General features: G+C 40.2%; 3 protein-coding genes across 4 annotated transcripts in view; 1 reads left to right on the top strand and 2 right to left on the bottom strand.

Annotated features, from left to right (window-relative positions):
* The window catches only part of LOC145481006 (uncharacterized), a 36,554-nt gene extending 29,142 nt beyond the window's left edge, over positions 1-7,412 (bottom strand). The window contains exons 1-6 of one of the 2 annotated variants that reach the window (XM_081459367.1): positions 7,046-7,412; positions 6,691-6,900; positions 5,159-5,295; positions 4,111-4,392; positions 1,980-2,594; positions 334-524 (exon numbers count right to left, since the gene is read on the bottom strand). In XM_081459367.1, the coding sequence (XP_081315493.1) occupies positions 334-524; positions 1,980-2,594; positions 4,111-4,392; positions 5,159-5,295; positions 6,691-6,900; positions 7,046-7,161 (1,551 nt within the window). In that variant the 5' untranslated portion in view covers positions 7,162-7,412. The remainder of the gene's footprint in view (positions 1-333; positions 525-1,979; positions 2,595-4,110; positions 4,393-5,158; positions 5,296-6,690; positions 6,901-7,045) is intronic. The other variant, XM_081459368.1, reaches the window with a different exon arrangement.
* LOC145481019 (peroxiredoxin-4-like) overlaps positions 1-22,784 on the bottom strand; it is a 254,197-nt gene that overhangs the window by 88,348 nt on the left and 143,065 nt on the right. The window lies entirely within an intron of this gene.
* On the top strand, positions 7,923-21,431 carry LOC145481013 (pyruvate dehydrogenase E1 component subunit alpha, mitochondrial-like). The gene is made up of 11 exons (XM_081459379.1): positions 7,923-8,067; positions 8,404-8,472; positions 10,796-10,969; positions 12,155-12,281; positions 13,099-13,190; positions 13,287-13,385; positions 13,924-14,073; positions 14,410-14,481; positions 14,974-15,041; positions 18,806-18,914; positions 19,869-21,431. Exons 1-11 carry the CDS (start codon positions 8,014-8,016, stop codon positions 20,034-20,036), a joined length of 1,182 nt encoding a protein of 393 aa, XP_081315505.1. The 5' UTR covers positions 7,923-8,013; the 3' UTR covers positions 20,037-21,431.

Here is a 22,784-nt window from a genome sequence, read left to right as displayed (position 1 = left end):
GATGCGCAAACCGTGACGTAATTCCTTTAACCTGAAAAACCAATAAATTATTAAAAGTAACGTGCGCGTCACGCCATCACATGCGATATTTTCACGCTGCATCACACAATTCAAGGAGATCCCCAAAATTTCAGATTGTATGTAACGCTAGTAAGTTTCCCCACTTTTAGGCTGCAGTAGATCACATATGTTTTTTGTTTTCCTCAGAGCGCTTGGAACTTTTAAGACAGAGAAAGATCTAAACCTAAAAGTTGGACTTGAAATACTTATTAAAGTTCAAAATTTGACGGCCAGAAGTGAGTGAAAAACTCCATTACAAACTAAGACATTTACCATGCTGAGGATATTAAGTTGTTCTTGAAGTGATTTTGGGCCTGGGTGATCTTTTTCATACATGGCAAAAGCCTTGTCAATATCATCATCACGTGTTGGAGTCGTGTGTCCTTCTTCTGGTTCAGCAATATCAGGACTCGTGCACTTGATCTCAGGGTTAGTAACAGTCACATCTCCAATGTTATCCACATCTGATAGTAATAACAAGCAGAAACAAATGATTACATCTATAACAATTTTTTTTTGAATTGCATATGGAGCGGTTTTCAATTGAGTGTCGAAAGTAATCAGGTGATTACATTGGTTTTGGTTTTACTACGGTTTAAAGATTTGCTAAGTACTCTAATTGGTTCGTAATTACGTTGGTATTGGTTTTATGACACTCGATTGTAAAACGCTCTATTACCTCAGCAGCACGTGATCATGTCTAGCAAAAATTTCAAAGTTAGTCATTGATCATATAATCATATCATTCAATATGACATTAATGATGTGTAAAAAAAGAAGGGAAGTCACTGTTATGGCTGCAGCACTCTTGCTGTAAGGGGAATATGGATGTTGATCTCAAAACTAAAAATGCTTAAACAACCAGCTGTACAACAGTAGTCAACTTATTTGATAGTCAACTTCTTTTACTAACTTCCTAAGTTAGACTGACAACATCTCATATTTCCTCACTAATAAGGACATATTGTCTGACACAGGTGACGAATGTGATGAAATAAAATAGTTATTAACCGTGAGATTCTGTCTCTACTGCCAAATTCTTGAAGGTAACATTAGAAATGTATGGTATGTCATAGAGGGGAACTGATACTTTGAGCTTTTGACTCAAATCAACTTGAGCAAACAGCAATTGGATTGCACTCTACTTCATATTGCCACATTAACTGGAAGTAAAGTGTGGAACTCAGATCAGTCAGAATATGAGTCAACTGTTCATTGCACACTGGTTGTGGTAAATCTGCCTGCAAGAACATTTCATTGAACACTGAGTTAAACAGTACTGTATGTACACGACTCCACGTGTATATATATGTATGTGGCCTTCCGCAAAAATTGGTGCAAAGAAGTAGTAGGTGATTTTAAAAACATATTTTCTAACTGAATAATACACAGAACCTAATACTGCAATGCTCTCTGAGTAAAAACATAACAATTCTGAGTCAATCAATTACAGAGAATCATTTACACTAAAATGCTAGGTAGAACACACTATATTCCTTCATATTTTATCAAATTACATCGTTGAGCCATAAACACTTGGAAGCCAAAATCTCAAGGCTTTCATTAGGGGCCAGGCAACGGGGAAACTGACTGGCTGTGAGGATGATTTTGCCCACCTGGTTTGACCATCTAGCGGAAAGTTTTCTTATAAAGAAGTTCAGTTTTAAAAGTTTTGCCCATCTGTAAAAGCCAATTACCCTCCTGCTGAAAACATTGAAATGAAACCCCTGCATCTGACAGATATCTTGACTTAACTCACTGACAGATAATTAACTTCCTCCTGGAATAAACCATACCTTGCAGAAAAAAAAATGAAACAGGCCAGAACAACATTTAAGTAGCTCTAACAGAAAGCTTGTATCAAGAAGATTGTTTTTGTTTATAATTACTCTGTGTAGTGATTTATTGGAATTCCTTACCATCCTTCTCTGGCTCTGAAACAGGAGTTCTGTCTCCTTCGACGGGTGTGGCATCCCCGGCATCCTCATACACATCAGAACTTGATCCCATCCCATCACTTTGTCCATAATCTGACAGGGCAGGAGTCCCTGTTCCAGAGTGCAGGGGGGTAGTAAGGGGAGTAAAAAAATCGCCAGTTGTCTCTGAATCTGGTGACACTGATCTCACACTTAGGAACTGCTTGTGAAGGTAACTGTCTGGTGCTGGTTGGTCATAGCTGTCTCCTGTCCCACCCCATTCATCTGCTACCTCATGCCACTTTGTCTTGACCTCGACTACTGGATGATCTTTCGGCTGTTGGTCAATATGTGAACTCTCCTCCTCTCTGTCATTCCTCCAATCTTTCACCTTTTCTTCGTAACCTTGAGCTTCCTCCATGCTGTATCCATTAGCAATGGCATCTCCATTTGTCACATTTGCCTTCCAGTCTGGCACGTTTTGTTCTGTTGTTCCTTCTTCTGCCTCCTCCTCTACTTCAATCTTGTGAAGATCTTGGTTTTTCAAGTGCTCAAATACTGTCTCTTCCTGATTAGCGACTTCAAAGACATCACTGTCCAGAACATTCACAGGTGAGCCTACATAACATCATTTATCATTAGACAATGCAAATGTGTTATTTTCACCTATCCTGCCAGGCTGAAACTTGTAGGCCTCTGTTTAAAAACTCAGGTTATTCAAAATAATATTTAATAGTAAATTAATATACCAATTATTACAATAATTTAACATTATCATTAGACGCATTTTTCCTTCCTTTCTCATTGGACAAGAACCCACCTACCACGTGACCTGCAAATAACTCCCTACAAGTAGTGGTCTGCTCATGCATAACACAGTCAATTATGTGTTTTGCTGCAGCTAATATTCTTTTCATGCATAAGTGTCACTGGGTACTTGTGTGAAAAAAGACAGATTGCTTCCCTGAGCAGTCAGAGAGTACTTATTGGTTGTGGTATTGCAAAATATTGTGATTAGTCATGTATTTGTCTCAGCCAAATAATAATTGATTGATCTGCTCGCCACTGAAAAAAAAAACACTTCTTTGCTCAACCTCATCCAATAATTATTAGTAATATTAACTACTGTTAAATAATATAACTTAATGATATTAGTCTATGTCAGTAGCTTTCAGAATTCTGGTCCCTAAATGTTCTAAACTTGCATACCACTCAAATTCAAGAATGTGAAGTAATATCAAGTCATCTCAGCTTTGAATGCTAAAAAAGAACTGATCATGAACTTATAAAATGCAACTGGAATAAAAATAAAATGAATGCAAACTAAAAAAAATTAAAATGACATAAATCCTTGAATTTGAGGCAGTTCATTTAGGCAGCTAATTCAACAGAAGAAAGCAGAGAAGGATTTTTAACTGAAACTGGTGATGTGCAAACTAAAGTGCCATGGCTTGATTTCCAGTAACTCTTCCATGACGACTCAATGGTCCTTGATTAACACTATTATTCTGTTTGATTGCATGCTTCCATCTGTTTCACTTCTACTTCACTTGTTTCCCAAATATTGATCTTTTAACTGAAGTTACTGAAGTTACACAGTCTGCACAGAGCTGGTCTCAGTGTAGAAAGATGTACATAGCTTGTATAGTCTGGTGCAATGGATGAGTGGTGGACCCCAATAAAAATAAAACAAAGTCATGACAGTATATGATGCTAAACTAAAACCATGGCACAAATCTTCTCTATTAAGTTCTCTTAGATACTGGTTCACTCTTAGGACTACTGCGATCAACATCTCAATACCCCTTACACTGAGTTACATGTGCACTTTGAGTCACTGCAGTTGAACAATGCAAAATAGAAACAAAGCTTTCCTTACCAAGGCAACTGTAAGGAAAAATATTTAGTTGGAATAAAATTTTAGGAGGGGGGGGGGGGGGGGGAGCGATTCAACTGTTTAACACAATCAGCCAAATGAATGAAGCACAAGTTAGTCTGTCCACAGCCATTTCATTTTTTTTCCCAAGAAAAAAGTAAGTGAAGTGAGCACAGAGCATGAGAACAACTGCAGTACACCAGAATCAGAGTAGTGTCCACTAGGTACTCACATCCTTTTGTAAAATACAATTCTCACCTCTAGGGGTAGAAGTAGCTGATGAGGATGAACTCTTCTCTTCCTCATCTGGATCATGTTGCTCTTCCTCTGGTTTCTGTGGAACTCTGGTTGCTTTAACATACTGCTTGTAGTTCTGATTTATCTCTACAGCACTCTGTCCTTCTTCCCCTTTGTCTTCTTCTTCCACATCTTTCTCAGCCAGACGTGACATGTGAACTGGCACTGGTCTGTGAAGTCTTCCATGATTGCTAAGATTGAGTGTGATCACTGGGGGTGAACCTGGATCACCATCTTTGACTCCTGGCAAGAAATGTCAGAGCCAATGTGAAAATGTGCATGTACATATCACAATTAGTTGCAAAAAAACAAAAAGTTGCACATGTGAAATAAAAATTGATTAGTTAAAAAAAATTGAGCAAAGGAAGGAAGGATGGAAGAAGGGAGGGAAGGACTGTGGGACAAAAGGACAGAAGGATGAAGGGAAGGAGTGGCAGGGGGATGGAGGGATGGATGGACAGAGGGGTGAAGGGATGGAGGGGTGGAGGACAGAGGGGCAGAGGTGAGAAGGGAGAGGAGAGACAGAGGGACACAGGGACTGAAAGACACAAGGATAGAAGGATGGAAACACACAAGGACAAGAGGAAGTGATGGCGATGCAAGGACACAAGGAGGATATGAGGGGATGTGGACGACATGAGAACAATGCCAGGATGTGAGCATGTGAGGGGGTGGACACAAGGATGCCAGGATGTGAGCATGTGAGAGGGTGGACACAAGGATGCGAGGATGCGAGGACACAGATGCAAGGATGTGAGGACAAAAGGAGAGAAAAATGGGAGGAAAGTCCTGTAATGCAAATCAAAGTAAATGTGAATGTCACTTCTCATGAGGGATGAAACCTAGAGAACCTGGGGAGAAACCAGTGTCAGATCAAGGCAAGAACCAGCATCAAACCTATAACTACCAAGAGGGAGATGAGCACTAGCTGCACTGCGACTCTGTAACCCATGTACAGCTGTAGATGTATAGGCTCAATTACAATAAATGCAATTTCCATGATACTAACCATTTCTCGCCTGAGATGCACTAGGCTTTGCTCTCCTGAAGGAAGCACGCACTAAAGCTGAGCCATAAAGCTGTGGCCTATCAGCTTTTCTCCTCTCTTGCTCAAAAAACCAAGCACCTGATTCAGCCCCGACTTCCCTGAAATGAAACAGTTTCAGTCGTACTAGTGAGACATAGAAAACCCACACAAGGATGACCAGTGTTTATACAGAACTGGCTTAATATGTAAAGAGAATAAATTTAAAAGTAAGATTTTCCCAAAAAGAAAGAAAGTCTTAAATACTATTACAGTTACAAGCTTTTGTTAAATTCCTGAACTGTGTCTAACTTTAACACATAGTTATACTTTAGCAAGTTGCTTAAAAACACATTTAACTGTATGTATGCCATGCTAATTCACATCAGTTTACAGAAGGATCCCCATTCAACATGCTCTTATGACTTCCAAGAGAACTCTTTGCCTAATCTAATTAAATTTATACCACTTTTTTATACAAAAAAACAAACTGAACTTCTACATTACATGCAAAATAATTCAGATATGAAAAGTTAGAATGTTATATTTTGGACGTTTAATCATGTGAAAATTTAAGACATTTTTCATCTCATTTCAGACAAATTTCTAGCCAAATTTTGACACTTTGCTGAGAAAAAAAGTTAAATTATATTGTAATGTACATATCTTGGAGACTTAAAATTTCAGAAGGTTTTATTTGCAGACATTTTTTTGTCCGAAGTCCAAAATGTTTTGCAAATACATGTGCAGTTATTGGATTTGTGGACATATTGGGAATGATGTTGGCAAACAGATTTTAAAGAAGCACTAGGGTCACTGTGGAGACCGAAAACATGAGTTCAAGTTGATCCAATTGTCGACAATTGCATCAGTCTCAAGTATAATTTTGCACTCTTAAAGGATTATCTAAAATAATAAGCTTATGTAGCCACAGTACAGTTTGTAGGGGAACAATAAAAATATTATCTCTAGTTTATACGAGAAACATCTCAAACAATAACAAATATCCAATCAAAACACTGTTATATGAAGACCTTTGTGAATAAATTAAGGAATTTATCGACCAAGATATCTTTCCGCCGGACAGGTTATCTTTGGTTGGTTTTGTTAAATGTTATCATGAGTAGTTACAATAGCCTTAGGCCAACTATAACTGCTATCATTTCTATGGTTCTTCTAGACACAGGCCGTAGAAAATCTCGTCCTAGCATAACAAAGGAAAGGAGTAAATAAAAAGAGAATCGCCCGCGGAGTTGAAATAAGAGTTCTGCATATGTTATACCCCGTTCAGCTGGCTGATCATTATAACTGAACAATCATTGTAGATATTAGAATTGTTGCCCTGTTAAAAGAAAATATACTTTTGTTTAACACAATTAAACTGAAAATTCTTAGACCAATATCTTTCATTTTCTACGCAAGCTTAGCTTCTGTAGCGCTTTCTTTCAAAACCTAAATGAAATAGTTAGAGCGTATTTCACTCACTAGGGATAATGATAAATAATTAAATATTTCACCTGATTTTCGCACACAGAATACAAAGCCAGGAATAACTGGTCATTTCTCGGCAATCTTTGCATACCCTTGCCTCGCATTTCGGACACAAAGCACCACAGTTGATTATAAAACCGAGCGGAGATCGACATCTAGCACAAATGCGAGATGTTTCAATTTCCTCTTGACTCGCTCCGTTCTTCTTTATTTGGTCTAGTTCATTCTTCAGCGTGCTAAAAGAAAATAACGGTTTCATATCAACAACAAGAACAGGGTACGAAATGGCGACGCAATATCACGCTTACGTGAAAAATGTGGATACGTGCGTTACGGTAAAGGCAACCCCAACATTGCTCTAAACAAAGTTAATTTACACACCTTATTCGACGTTTTTCTTGCTTCCGTAGTTCCTCGTCTTTGGCAAGCACTTGAAGGATGATATCTCTTTCTGATTCCGTAAGATAGTTGACATCAATATAAATATCTTCGGACATAATGAGCTTACTCTACCCTACACACCACGAACTTGTCCCGATTGTAGTTGAACGAGTTGAATGAAAGGTGTGCGCTGGTCGTGATCTTTGATGCATCGAACTGGCAAATGGACAATGCTTTAAATATTTTCTCGAGCTATGCAGACAATAAAACCTTGCGTTTCCACAAATTTACATATCACTGGCAACGATGCGTTCAAATTGAAGAGAGGAAGTGAAGAACTTTTAAAATAACCACCCAACCATCAGCTTGCTTTACGTAATTTAACCCAAATAATTTATACAATACTTGCATAATTTATTCACCAGATCCGGGCGTTCTAGGGAATGACCCAGGCGTTATTGCCTTTTTCCGCCCTGGGAATGACCGTTCTCCCCTCGTCCCCCGGGTTTGATAGTGAAGTTTATAAATCAAAAATCTTAAGTTAAAATAATTTGTTGAGAATTGTTTACCAAATGGTCTTTTTTTTAAATTCGACTTTTTCTTTTTCATGTAGACTTGTGAATACATCCTCACCGGTAATGGGGAGAGGGGTGGGTGTCACGGCTACGGCACGGTGTAGTATTTGCTCTTTTCTAATTCTGCAGCTACAGCAACCTCGGAGACCCAGATCCATCGTTCACTCCACTTTCTTCTGAACATGTTTAAATTCCTCCTGACTCTGCCCCTGAGTCTCCGAGAGAACATATATCTCTTCATCACCCCTGACACTCCCACCCTTCCCTGTGCGCAAAGATTACTCGAAGGAAATCTGGGACAGAGTTTGTCCAGTGCTTTTGTTCGAAAGTCTCGTTTGGACACGATTATCTTTATATTTTGGTTGTATTTCAGCCGAGAAACCTCGAAATATCATGCTAAGGAAAGGATTAGTATCATTACGAGCAACGTCCTCGCTAAAGAAACCGGTAAACATTTGTTTTTGGTTATTTTAGAGATAGCTCTTTATAAGTCAGCCACCGAAGCCATCTTGGAATAAGTCGGGACTTCAGCTTTAGCTAGCTTTGCAGCCTGACTCCAAATAAAAAGTCAGGAATGCATTAATTATACTCAGTTCCTCGCGTTGATCCTCTTTCTCGGCGTAGGTAAGGATTGACCTTGTGCTAATTGCTTAAGTGCAAACCTGAAATGTGGAAATTAACTAAAAATCCGATAAAAATTTTGTCGAGTTTTTTGTTCACACCAGACTTAATTACTTCAGCTAAATTGAATTCTTACTGGCACTGAAAATATATGGATTCCAGTTTGTAGGATGGCTTGTTAGCAACAGAGGATTTGCAGGACAAGTGAATGAAGCAGAGTTCGAATTAGCAGTAAGTAGCTAAATGAATATTGTACAAGAATGTATGAAAGTGAAGAATGATCATCGCAGTGAATTTTCCAATTTAAGCAATTGGAAAGAAGAAGCCTGAAAAAATCAGGGCTTCAATGGGATGTGGAAATTAAATCTCATTGAAGCCCTGATTTTTTCAGGCTTCTTCTTTCCAGTTGCTTAAATTGGAAAATTCACTGCGATGATCATTCTTCACTTTCATCTACAACCTCAGTTCAAATATGAATTATTTCATATATAAAGGCCTGTTTGCACTACGCGAAATTTTGTTTGATTTGCCAAAAAATCTGTCAACACGTAGCCATTTCTAGTGCGAACGATTTTTTGAACCCACCAAAATTTTTGTAAGCGCAACGAAACTTCAAAGATTCCGTCGACTAGCTTTGGAGGCTGTAAAAATTTTGTCAGGCGAGAAAATCCTTTGTTCCTTGACATTGATCCGTCATTGGGTCATCAAATTTTGCAACATATGGATTACGAAGCAAACGTGACCATATGACTTCCGCCATTTTAATTGAGCTAGATGGATCCGCACAGAAGGAACATCGATCCATGGTACTTCAATTATTATGGCTCGCAATGCTACCAAGATCAAGATCAGGGTAATCAAAGTTATTACGATTCCCAAATCGCTACACAACAGCAGTACTTCATACAGTTTCCATCGCAGCAAACTCGAGCAGGTTCACAATGCATCCACATCCGCTGAACACAGCATCCACATCCATAACATCCACTGAAGATCAGACGACTGTTGCAGCTATTGGAAGCACAGAAAACACGAAAAAAGGGAACGAGAAAAACGCCAAGTATGAAACCTTCCCCTTTAAGACATGTCACAACATCTTGATGGTAAATTGATCAAGTTACTAATTGACATCTGTCACTAAAAAAATTTTGCATCTTCATGTGCGAACAGGATTACGAAAACAAAAAATTGGTGATTACAAAATTTTCAGTTTTTTTCTGCAAATGCTAAACTCAAATTTTCGTCTTAGTGCAAACAGGGCCTACTTCACAACAAGAATGTATGTTGTCACTGTTGGTCAATTTGAAACCTGTACATCTCATTATTTTCTAGACATTTTGTTCAGACAGACATTATCTTAATAATCGAGCTTTCCTTGGACTGTGTGTCAGTAGACAGCAACAATCAAATGAAAATACACTGAATGTTTCACTAAGTTTTCCTCAGTTTCCAAGCCAATATCCAATACAAGACTCTTCAATCATTAATCCAGACTTATGTTTACAAAATGTAAATAAAATTGAAAATGGATCGAGAGACTCTTTCCTATAAGCTTACATATAGATACTATCGTTGATTTCGAATTTGGACCATTTGTTCAGTCTCAAATCAAATGATTAATTGTGGAAAATACATGTACTTACTTGAAATTCCAAAACAAAAGAATAAAATCTAAAGACTTGGATTCTTATTATGTTTTATTAACAGGGATGGAAGTATGTAATTTGATGAGTTAAATATAACTCCAAATGGTCAGTGTAAAATGCAGACTGCAGGCTGCTGACCAGGGGTGGGTAAAATGAAGACTGCAAACTACAGTCTTTTCAAGTATATATCGTGTTAAAATCCGTAAACCGGGTGCAAACCGTAAACAGGGTTATTCAGGCTAATCGCAGTGAAAGTCTGCTCTCTGGTTAGCCTGAATATTACTCAGGTTAGCCTAGATAATGCTCAGGTTAGCCTGTTTACAGTAAGCTCTTATTAGTGATGGAAATGGTAACAAATTCAGTTAAAAAGTCTACAGTCTGCAGTCTTCATTTTAATCTCAGTCTGTATCTTACCACAGGTCTGCTGTCTGCAGTCCGTAGTCTGCGTTTTACACTGACCAGAACTCTAAAAGTTAACTAACCTATCAATCAGTCAACTGAGCAGTTAATCAATCATTTGGTTGAGTTTGAAGACTATACAGAAGCTTTATGTTTTGCTTAAGATGTCTAACCTGGAACAGTGCCCCAGCTAACATTAATTAAATACTAGTCTGGTACAGAGACAGGCAAGGTCATGGCTAGTAACAGGCAAACCAAGGCACTTGTTTCAGTTAAAAATATTTAATTTTCCATTTTTATTAATATTTATAGTCATCATGACCACTCTTTATGCTTAGGAAGATTGACACTGCCTCAGATTCAGTCATGACAGGAAACTAATTTTTAGCACACCTACTTATAGAGTGGATTGAATCACTGAAGATATAAATTTTTTTTAAGCCCACTGTCCCATACCACTTTGTCCTATGGGTGAACTACTTGCTAATTCCAATGCTTTATCTCTTTAGGATTGTCCAATTCACCGACTAGACAGCGGACCACCCAAAAAAGCCATTCTGACCAGAGAAGATGGCCTTAGTTATTACAGAACAATGCAGGTGATACGAAGAATGGAGACAGCTGCAAGCACTCTGTACAAATCAAAGGTTATCAGAGGCTTCTGTCACTTGTATTCAGGACAGGTAAATTCACTTCGTGAGTAGTGATAAGTTAATAAAGATGGTGAATTTTAAGCTCGGTAATGAAATGTGAGGGTGAATTAATCAACATGAGCATGGGACAAAGAAAAATTCTGAGTCCCCGACAGGAATCGAACCCATGACCTCCCGAACACCGGGCAGGCGCTCTATCCACTGAGCTACGAGAACTAATGGAGAGCAAGGCCATTTAACTGAGTTCATATATGAACTCAGTTAAATGGCCTTGCTCTCCATTAGTTCTCGTAGCTCAGTGGATAGAGCGCCCACCTGGTGTTCAGGAGGTCATGGGTTCGATTCCTGTCGGGGACTCAGAATTTTTCTTTGTCCCACGCTCGTGTCATGTTGATTAATTCACCTTCACATAAATTCACTTCCTTCAAATTTGCAGGGTGATTTTGACTGCTACAAGCAGTACATGTAGCATACACACTTAAAGCATACATGTAGCAAGATCCCACAAAAACCATCCCACAAGAATGGTTTAAATTTATATAATAGGACTCAAAAAATGATGCCTAAGTTTTTGGAATATAGTTGAATAGGAAGAAGAGAAAATGGATTGTGTATATAATCAGGGGCAGTTATAGGGGGTTGGATTGGGTGGCTAGCCACCCCCCTTTTGGAGAAGTCAAAATAGAAAAATTGTAGAAGATTATGAATATTATCCCAGAAATAAAGGCAAACACTCTGGACAGTCACCTCATTGTAATTTTTCTGGTTTAACAGTCTTCAATTTGGTTCCAATCCCTAAATTGCAGCATTTTGTTGTAGGCATGCACCATTGATTCTGTAGCCCCAAGGTACCAGCCCCCCCCTCCTCCTCCTCCTCCTCCTCCTTGGAAAACTCCTGGATCTGTCCCTGGTACTATAATATTATTATTATGGGCAACATTTGAGCTGTAGATTAGATTCTCCAAACTTGGTTGGGATTCTTTTAAATTTAAATGTCTTAATATAAAGTTAACATAGTATTTTGCTGTTTTTTTTCTGCCCTTGCTGGACTTTGAAAAATATATCTCATATTCTTAAGTTTGTGCAATGTATATTATTAAACTCATACTGATATCCATGCATACCAGTAATATTATATCATTGAATGAGGTTTATGTGTATTCATATATTGTATAAAGATACCACATGACGTATGCTTTGCTCAATTCCCTTTAGGAAGCATGCTGCATTGGAATGCAGGCTGCGATCAATATGGATGACAGCATCATAACCGCATATCGTTGTCATGGCTGGACCTACATTAGAGGAGTCTCCGTCAAAGAGATCCTTTGTGAATTAGCAGGTTAGAGCCTGATCCCATGTTATTGAATATTGGCTTAAATTTGAATTCAGATTCATGAGGATGAAAATTGAGAACTGGATGGCATTGAAGTCAAAACGGTGCTTTGGAGTTGTTTCCATCTTCTGTGTTTGAGTCGCACATCACAGGGATACAGTCGAACCTCTCGACAGCAGCCACCTCAAGGACAGAGGGAAGTGGCCATTGTACATGTAGTTGGGTGGCCATTATGGGGAGGATGAGGTGTAATATGACACCTGTTTTATATCTCGTGTTGCAATATTATTTATTATTCTTTTAAAATAATACTTATTATTAGTATTTAAATACTCAGAACACAATCAAAATGTGTCAATAAAACAGAAAACAAACAGAAACAGAGACCAACCACATGCTGTACAGATCAAGTTTTGTTACCTTTTACAATAAAAAAATGTCAGTCCTTGATTAACTGCTAATGAGCCAGCTAGTGTTGTCTTTTTTCCAAGCTGCATCCATGACATTACTTGACAGCAGTGAACAACGTTTATGAGCCAAATTCAAGTACTTTTCCAAAAACAACGCCATATTTCAGTTGTCTGTTGAACCATCAAGTTATAAATCACAATAATATTCTTTTAAGAAATGACTGTTTCAGCTCTTTTGACTGTTACCCAAAGTGCAGTTACCTTGTTGATCAACCTACACTGTACCAAATTTAAATTTAAAGGTTAATGCCATTTTTAGTTGTATTTCAATTTTTTGATGTATAGTGTTGCTGTGGGTAGTGACAACAAGTATTTACATCACTGTTTAACACCTGAATACTTTTCTTCTAAAGGTCGCAAGACTGGCTGTTCTAAGGGTAAGGGAGGTTCTATGCACATGTATGGCCATGAATATTATGGAGGAAATGGAATTGTTGGAGCTCAGGTGAGTCTGCCGGTTATCTACCAGTTCATTACTAGTTAGCATTTCATTATTCATTTCTTTGCTTTTAAGTAATAATATTATAATATACTCTCTCAGGTTCCGGTAGGTGCAGGAATCGCCCTTGCTCACCAATACAGAGGCAATGGGCAAATATGTGTTACCCTATATGGGGATGGAGCCGCTAACCAAGGGCAGGTAAGAAACTACACACACCAACTGTTATAGTGGTTGGTGTTGTAGCCTAATGGTTAGTGCAGTGGCCTAAATGTTAGGATGTTGGACAGTAGGTCAAAAGGTTCAAGGTTCAAAATTTTTCAGGGCCATTGGTTGTTTTCCTACACCAGACACCTTACTCTTACAATGCCTTTGTTTTTCAAGGAGTGTCAATGCGCATCCAACCCACTGTGGAAGGGTTTGGGGGGGGGGGGGGGGGCAGGGGGCTGGGTGGGGTTAGCAATACTTTCAGCTGTTTAGTGCTCTAGAGAATGCTGGATAAGTCTCAATGGTGCGTACCAGTTTGTCCCAGTCAGAGACATCTACCTGTTTTATTTACTAGTTTTGAGCTTACAGTAAATGGGTAAAATGCCGTTTGACAGTATTTATGAGAGAAGCAATCATAATACAGTACACTGAATTCCCAGCTGCATAATGGAAAGAAAGGTTGTTCACGTCAATTAACTGTTGACTCCATTCCATTAATGGCTGCTCAATTGTAATATGCTTTGTCTTGCAGGTGTTTGAAACCTACAATATGGCCAAATTGTGGAATCTTCCATGTATCTTTGTGTGTGAGAATAACGGATATGGTATGGGTACATCTGTTGAACGAGCTGCTGCCACTACTGAATACCACACAAGAGGAGATTACATTCCTGGAATCAAAGTATGTTGCAAAACTTGATCAAATGGCATCTTCCTGTTTTCCCTCCTTTCTCCTCATCCTCTTTCTACTCTTCCAGCTTTTCGTCCTTTCCCTCCTTGGCTCAACTGTGGTGAATTACTTGAATTCCAACTTTTCCACCATTAAAATTAATTTATCCATGTCTGATCAAATGATTGAGCAGTTGCAAGCAGAGGTTCCCTCTTATTTCTCTGTGAGCAGAGAGAGAAAGGATTTTTGGGTGAAGTCTTGAACAAGAGGTTTACATTCTAGGTCTGGCATGGCAAAGCAATGCCTCACTCCCCCAGCTGAAAACTGTAATAATTTTTCAACTGATAGGTTGATGGCATGGATATCCTAACAGTGAGAGAAGCAACTAAATTTGCCGCAGATTATACCAGATCAGGAAAGGTAACCAGTGTATTGTTACATTGTTAAGAATTCAAAGCATTCTTTTGAGATTGGTCAGTTTGACCAGACTAACATGTTTTAAGACAATAGAACTGTGACGTCCCTTTTCCAGTTGCTTTTGACTGAGGCCCTGTAGAGCCTTTTCAGCCAGTAAATGGAAGTAACATATCAAACACGAAAGACCATATGTGACCAGATTTCCAAACACCGAGAAGAAAGTTGAAAATATGATGCATAGGGGAGTATTTTTGACGAACTTCAAGGTGTTTGTGTTTGAAGAAATAAAATCGTAAAAATCTATCCTAATTAAGATCAGATATCCAGATATCTATTAATTCAATTCAATAAGTTTTTATGTTTATCAATGATTTCTTTTTCACTAGACCATGTTTAGTTTCCAGCCTGTCAAGAACTTGAGATTTGCTAAACTTTGAAGCAATGTGACTGGATTGTGTCAACTCGTATTCCAGTAAAATGTATTTTTTCTTGCAGGGCCCAATTTTGATGGAGCTGGCTACATACCGTTATTATGGGCACAGCATGAGTGACCCTGGTACAAGGTACTGAACAGTCAGTCAGTAGGCCCTCAGTTAGTCAGTCAGTCAGTCAGTCTGTCAGTAGGCCCTCAGTTAGTCAGTCAGTCAGTCAGTCAGTAGGCCCTCAGTTAGTCAGTCAGTCAGTCTGTCAGTAGGCCCTCAGTTAGTCAGTCAGTCAGTCTGTCAGTAGGCCCTCAGTTAGTCAGTCAGTCAGTCAGTCAGTAGGCCCTCAGTCAGTCAGTCAGTCAGTAGGCCCTCAGTTAGTCAATCAGTCTGTCAGTAGGCCCTCAGTTAGTCAGTCAGTCAGTCAGTCTGTCAGTAGGCCCTCAGTTAGTCAGTCAGTCAGTCTGTCAGTAGGCCCTCAGTTAGTCAGTCAGTCAGTCAGTCAGTAGGCCCTCAGTCAGTCAGTCAGTCAGTAGGCCCTCAGTTAGTCAATCAGTCTGTCAGTAGGCCCTCAGTTAGTCAGTCAGTCAGTCAGTCTGTCAGTAGGCCCTCAGTTAGTCAGTCAGTCAGTCAGTCAGTCAGTCTGTCAGTAGGCCCTCAGTTAGTCAGTCAGTCTGTCAGTAGGCCCTCAGTTAGTCAGTCAGTCAGTCAGTCTGTCAGTAGGCCCTCAGTTAGTCAGTCAGTCAGTCAGTCTGTCAGTCTGTCAGAATGCCCTCAGTTAGTCAGTCAGTCAGTCTGTCAGTAGGCTCTCAGTTAGTCAGTCAGTCTGTCAGTAGGCCCTCAGTTAGTCAGTCAGTCAGTCAGTCAGTAGGCCCTCAGTCAGTCAGTCAGTCAGTAGGCCCTCAGTTAGTCAATCAGTCTGTCAGTAGGCCCTCAGTTAGTCAGTCAGTCAGTCAGTCTGTCAGTAGGCCCTCAGTTAGTCAGTCAGTCAGTCAGTCAGTCAGTCTGTCAGTAGGCCCTCAGTTAGTCAGTCAGTCTGTCAGTAGGCCCTCAGTTAGTCAGTCAGTCAGTCAGTCTGTCAGTAGGCCCTCAGTTAGTCAGTCAGTCAGTCAGTCTGTCAGAATGCCCTCAGTTAGTCAGTCAGTCAGTCTGTCAGTAGGCTCTCAGTTAGTCAGTCAGTCTGTCAGTAGGCCCTCAGTTAGTCAGTCAGTCAGTCAGTCTGTCAGTAGGCCCTCAGTTAGTCAGTCAGTCAGTCAGTCTGTCAGTAGGCCCTCAGTTAGTCAGTCAGTCAGTCAGTCTGTCAGTAGGCCCTCAGTTAGTCAGTCAGTCTGTCAGTAGGCCCTCAGTTAGTCAGTCAGTCAGTCAGTCAGTCAGTCTGTCAGTAGGCCCTCAGTTAGTCAGTCAGTCAGTCAGTCTGTCAGTAGGCCCTCAGTTAGTCAGTCAGTCTGTCAGTAGGCCCTCAGTTAGTCAGTCAGTCTGTCAGGAGGCCCTCAGTTAGTCAGTCAGTCAGTCAGTCAGTCAGTCAGTCAGTAGGCCCTCAGTTAGTCAGTCAGTCAGTCAGTCAGTCAGTCAGTCAGTCAGTCAGTAGGCCCTCAGTTAGTCAGTCAGTCAGTCAGTCAGTCAGTCAGTAGGCCCTCAGTTAGTCAGTCAGTCAGTCAGTCAGTCAGTCAGTCAGTAGGCCCTCAGTTAGTCAGTCAGTCAGTCAGTCAGTCAGTAGGCCCTCAGTTAGTCAGTCAGTCAGTCAGTAGGCCCTCAGTTAGTCAGTCAGTCAGTCAGTCAGTCAGTCAGTAGGCCCTCAGTCAGTCAGTAGGCCCTCAGTTAGTCAGTCAGTCAGTCAGTCAGTCAGTCAGTCAGTAGGCCCTCAGTTAGTCAGTCAGTCAGTCAGTCAGTCAGTAGGCCCTCAGTTAGTCAGTCAGTCAGTCAGTAGGCCCTCAGTTAGTCAGTCAGTCAGTCAGTCAGTCAGTCAGTAGGCCCTCAGTCAGTCAGTAGGCCCTCAGTTAGTCAGTCAGTCAGTCAGTCAGTCAGTAGGCCCTCAGTTAGTCAGTCAGTCAGTCTGTCAGTAGGCCCTCAGTTAGTCAGTCAGTCAGTCAGTAGGCCCTCAGTTAGTCAGTCAGTCAGTCAGTCAGTCAGTAGGCCCTCAGTTAGTCAGTCAGTCAGTCCGTCAGTCAGTCAGTAGGCCCTCAGTTAGTCAGTCAGTCAGTCAGTCAGTCAGTAGGCCCTCAGTTAGTCAGTCAGTCAGTCCGTCAGTCAGTCAGTAGGCCCTCAGTTAGTCAGTCAGTCAGTCAGTCAGTCAGTAGGCCCTCAGTTAGTCAGTCAGTCAGTCAGTCAGTCAGTAGGCCCTCAGTTAGTCAGTCAGTCAGTCAGTAGGTCCTCAGTTAGTCAGTCAATCAGTCAGTAGGCCCTCAGTCAGTCAGTAGGCCCTCAGTTAGTCAGTCAGTCAGTCAGTCAGTCAGTAGGCCCTCAGTTAGTCAGTCAGTCAGTCAGTCAGTAGGTCCTCAGTTAGTCAGTCAATCAGTCAGTAGGCCCTCAGTCAGTCAGAAGGCCCTCAGTTAGTCAGTCAGTCAGTCAGTAGGCCCTCAGTTAGTCAGTAGGCCCTCAGTTAGTCTGTCAGTTGGCCCTCAGTTAGTCAGTCAGTCAGTCAGTAGGCCCTCAGTTAGTCAGTAGGCCCTCAGTTAGTCAGTCAGAAGGCCCTCAGTTAGTCAGTCAATCAGTCAGTAGGCCCTCAGTCAGTCAGTAGGCCCTCAGTTAGTCAGTCAGTTGGCCCTCAGTTAGTCAGTCAGTCAGTCAGTCAGTAGGCCCTCAGTTAGTCAGTCAGTCTGTCAGTAGGCCCTCAGTTAGTCAGTCAGTCAGTCAGTAGGCCCTCAGTTAGTCAGTCAGTCAGTCAGTAGGCCCTCAGTTAGTCAGTCAGTCAGTTTGTCAGGAGGCCCTCAGTTAGTCAGTCAGTCAGTTTGTTAGTTAGTCAGTTAGTCCAAGTCCGTCAGTCAGTCAGTCAGTCAGTAGGCCCTCAGTTAGTCAGTCAGTCAGTAGCCCTCAGTTAATCAGTCAGTCAGTCAGTCAGTCAGTAGGCCCTCCGTTAGTCAGTTAGTCAGTCTGTTTATCAGTTAGTCAGTTAGTCCAAGTCAGTCAGTCAGTCAGTCAGTCAGTAGGCCCTCAGTCAGTCAGTCTGTTTTACAGTTATTCAGTTAGTCCAAGTCAGTCAGTCAGTCTGTCAGTAGGCCCTCACTGAGTTAGTCAGTCAGTCAGTCTGTTTGTCAGTTAGTCAGTTAGTCCAAGTCAGTCTGTCAGTCTGTCAGTAGGCCCTCACTGAGTTAGTCAGTCAGTCAGTCTGTTTGTCAGTTAGTCAGTTAGTCCAAGTCAGTCTGTCAGTCTGTCAGTAGGCCCTCAGTTAGTCTGTCAGTCTGTTTTCAGTTAGTCAGTTAGTCCAAGTCGGTCAGTCAGTCATTTGGTCAGCCCATTGTTGGTACAGTCAGTGAATTGGTCAGTCATTCAGTAAGTTGGTTGGTTAGTCAATTAGCCTGTCGGTCAGTCAGTCACTTTGACTCGGTCAGTCACTTTGACTCAGTCAGTCATTTGGTCAGTTGGTCAGCCGATTGTTCGTTCGGTCAATTGCTTAGTTAGTCCGTTAGGTGGCCAGTCGATCAGTTAGATAGCCAGTTAGACAGTTAGTCCCTCCATTATACATCATTGCCTCCATCCATCTGTGACAAAGTTTAAATTATGTTTTTTTTTTCAATCTCTCATATAGTATCATAGATATCAGTTTTTCAGATGTAGCTGATCAATATCACAAATGCAGTAGGGAAAATAGCCATATATTTTACACGCATACATGGACATGTAAATTTTAATAACGAAACTGTTCAAAAAAGTACCCAAGAAATAATGCTTTTTTTTCCTACCGACAGCTACCGGTCACGTGATGAGGTGCAGTCCGTGCGTAAGACACGTGATCCAATCTTAGGTTTAAGAGAAAAACTGCTGGATTCAGGGCTTGCAGACACTGAGGACATCAAGGTATTGCAGTGTGTATATTGAGCTGATTGAGTTGGGGAACTTTTTAACCACGTTGGAAAAGGAGAGGATCAGTTCATCACTAGGAAAACATGAGATTGCTTCACTTCTTTTGAAGGAACAAATAACTGAGTGAGAAGAGTCTTGAATTTTAGGAAAACGTTGTTCAAATCCGAATTTCGATTTTTGACAATTAGAGTTTGATTTTGTCATGGGAACTTGATTCGTAAAAAGGGAAGAGAATCTGAGTTTTTTAAATTGGTTTGACTTCCAAAACTTACGTTCATTATAATTACATTGATTTCATATTTCTCAGGGTTGTACGGGTCATGAAAAACCTGAAAATTCACGGAATTGTATAATTTCATTTTCCAGACTTGGAAAGTCATGAAAGTGTGAGTCATGGAAGTCATGGAAAAGCAATACACTTTCCGAGAATAAAAATGCAAAATGATCAAAAGTTGAAAACATAACAGACGAGTTAGAAAACTGGTTTTAATTGCAGTGGAAAAATTATCACTAGCAGGCATTCTATGACGTCATAATGTGGGGAAAATACCTTACAATTGCTTAAAGGAGCTCAGTCACAGTATTTTAAGTTATTTTGGCCACATACAAAATTACCTTAAATGAATGGTAGGAAATCTGAAAATAACAGTTTAATGAGATAGAAAAACACCAAAGAGATCATGATAAACCATAAAGGAACAAGGATGGCTAAGGATGGAGAAGATTAACACGGATTACAAACGACCAATTTGAAAAATTGAGGCTTAACTTTTCAATATGCGCAAACCGTGACTGAGCCCCTTTAACATAGGTCATGGAAAACTCAGAAAGGTCATGGAAAGTCGTGAAATTTTAAAACCTCAAAATAGCATGAAATCAAACGGTACCGTTGAAGAAAAGCAATGCAGTTTCGATACTTGAAGACGTGTAATTGTTCTTCTCTTGCAGCGTATCGAACAAGAAGCCAAACAAGAGATCGAAGAGGCTGTGAAGGCAGCGGAGGCCGATCCCGACCCTACCCTGGACGATCTGTACCTGGACTTGTACGCGGATGATAACATGGAGGGTCACGTGGTCCGTGGCTGTGATAACTGGTCTAGGCACGCTACCAATTAGATAGAATCTTTTTAAAAACTCCATACGGGCGAAGATCCTGGAAATAACGAATTTCAGCTCGGATTTTTCAGTAGCTATCGTCTTTTATAAATTATCTGAGTTTTGTCCAGAGGGGATCCGAAATCATGTAATTTTATTGGTTGAAAAAGGTATATCAAAACTCGCTTATAACAGAGCTGGCTTCGATCCAACCAGGAAAATATAAACAACTCAGTTTTGTTTTGTGAAGACCCGATAACAACATGGAAGCCTTTTTTGTTAGTTTATAGCAGTAGACAAAACAAAAGACAGAACAAGGAATGTGAGTAATCTGGTGTTTTGAATCGAACCTTTCACTTTCTAAGCGACTGCCCTGGACTTTGGTCAAAACTACATTCCGCACAAAGTGAATAAGGCTATTGTAGCTCTGAGTACTTATAACTGTAGCGTGTTTATATACTGTGAAGGCGCATATACGAGTGACAGCGCGATGTCGTTCATCGCGGCTTATCTGGGGCTTGTTTATAACGGGTAATCGGCGATCACCATGTACTGATAATAACAGAGACGTACTACCCAATAGAAACTGACATAAATTAGTGTGTTTATTATCAAGAAATGATATTTATTCGTTGTTTTTGTTTCTTTTTCTTTAAGATACACAAACCACGCGACTTTTGAATTCTAAACCCAATAAGCCATTTCTGTGTTGCTTTTTTCCTCTATTTCAAAACGGATCTTAGTGAGTTTTTCTTGCCCGCTCATTGTCTTGCATATCAAATTCATTTCCAAATGAAAGGTTGGGGACCCGGATCAGGTAAAAAGTAACTCGGAAATGGTTGATTGCAGTTCATGTGAGAGGGGACTTGAGCCAACCCCTCCCCCCTCTTTTTTGCGAGTTATTGAACTGAGACGGAGTCGAGGTCCATAAACACGCAAAAAAAAACAAAAAAAAAGAATGTGGCCAATATCAAGCTATCTTGACCGAATAAAGGAAAAGAACACCATTTTCTTGCGGGACAGTGCGTGGGTAATCCCGACCGGACAAGAAATCGCTTCCTGTTCGCTCGGGTAGCCAACCACAGCGCATGATTTGGCTCTTTTGCCCGCGCGCGCAACATATCCCATCTGTTTATGTCAGTGGTTTTTTTTTTTATTTCGCGGGATCAAAAAAGATATTTCATTCCATATGCAGTTTTAGTTCTGTAACAACATTTTTTGCCTCTCCTCATTATCTAGGAATTTAGTTTCCATGTACCAATTTTGCAACAGCAGGTTTGTCAAAGTTTTTCGTGACCTGCTAGAATCCATACAACAGTCGGAACTCGGACATAATTTTTTCAGTCTCTACAATACAGCAGCTAAGGGGCGGGTCTTGAAGGAGGCTGCAAGGGGTGTGCCTGCCCCCCCCCCCCACCCCCCTCTTCCTGAGATGAAGCAATTTTCTTCGTGTTCCCTCCACCAGTCAGTTACGCCATTCCTTACCATTCCTTAGTGGTGCACCCCTCTAAGAAAAATCCTGGATTCACCCCTGAGCTCACGACTTTACTACTTTACCTTTGGGAGAACAATAAAACAAACAGCAGAAACAATGCCCCTAGACCCAAAACAATTACAGCAGCTGCAATGACGACAAATAGAATTACAAGCTTGCGAGAGCTGCCACACTTATGAATAGAATTACAACCTTACGAGAGCTTATGAATTTGAGACATGCCGAAGAATCTAAAAGCAAAACTGTAAAGCTTTCAGTATTCACCAAAACGTTTCCACAGCTGTTTTTGTTCCAGTATCTCTTCATAGATTTATATAAAAGTTATAGTTGTAAGTACAGAATGCTCCTCCGTGAGACAAAAAAAGAACAAAGTCCTTCAGATTTTCACCGGGTTTAGACGAGAAAGCCCGTGACCAAATACCCAGTGTTGTAAAAAAAACATGAAGAGAGGGCGTTTTAGTTTATCTACAAAATTTTGTTCCTATCTCAATATTACAGCAGCTAAATTTAATCAAACGAGGAAACACCCACATGGTGAATTTTCAACAGCCTTGTATCACAGTTTTGTGGATATCCGAGCGCGCATCAAATGACAAAACGTTTTTCTATACTTTGTAGTTGTTTATTATTCGTTTGTTTGTTCTTTTTGTTTTCTTGTTTTTCTTTAACTTTTTTTGTACAAGAAAAAACTTTGACCAAGTTAGAAAGGTCTTTTCACCTGATTTGAGACAAAATCTTTATGTGAGTAAGTAAATAACAAAGGAAAAAAGGCGAGAGGAAATGTTTCGCATGGAAAGACAACTGTACTGTTAACAAAAACCACGTCAAGTTTTAGCCAGTTTCTGAAGTAGTTTCATCCTGGAGATGCACATTTGTCGCTAGCTTTTTTTAAGGGTTTTTTTTTTCTTCCATCTGAATTCTGCTGACGTTTGTCCATGTCGTTTTTTTTAATGTGCATATCAGATCAGTGGATGTGTTTACTTCATATATACAGGAGTGGGCAAATTAAATGCCAATATTGGTCGAAAAGTATGAGATATTGAATTGCTTATCTAAGATTTTAAGCTAAATCAAAAATTTATAAGCAGAAAAGCCGGAAAGAAAACACTATGCACGTATCGACAGAGATAAGCACGGTTTTGATAACGAAACTTAAACGTATAAATCTAGATAGCTTAAATCGCAAAAGTAAAATAAAAGATAACAAATTTGAATTTTCTTAACCTTCAGGTGCATATGGTCGCTTCTATGAAGCTTTGGTCTTTGATCTTATA

Source organism: Orbicella franksi, chromosome 3 (assembly GCF_964199315.1).
Source record: "Orbicella franksi chromosome 3, jaOrbFran1.1, whole genome shotgun sequence".
In the NCBI taxonomy this organism is placed as follows: domain Eukaryota; kingdom Metazoa; phylum Cnidaria; class Anthozoa; order Scleractinia; family Merulinidae; genus Orbicella; species Orbicella franksi.
Note: the sequence above shows the minus strand (reverse complement) of the source record. Positions and strands in the feature narration are given on the sequence as shown.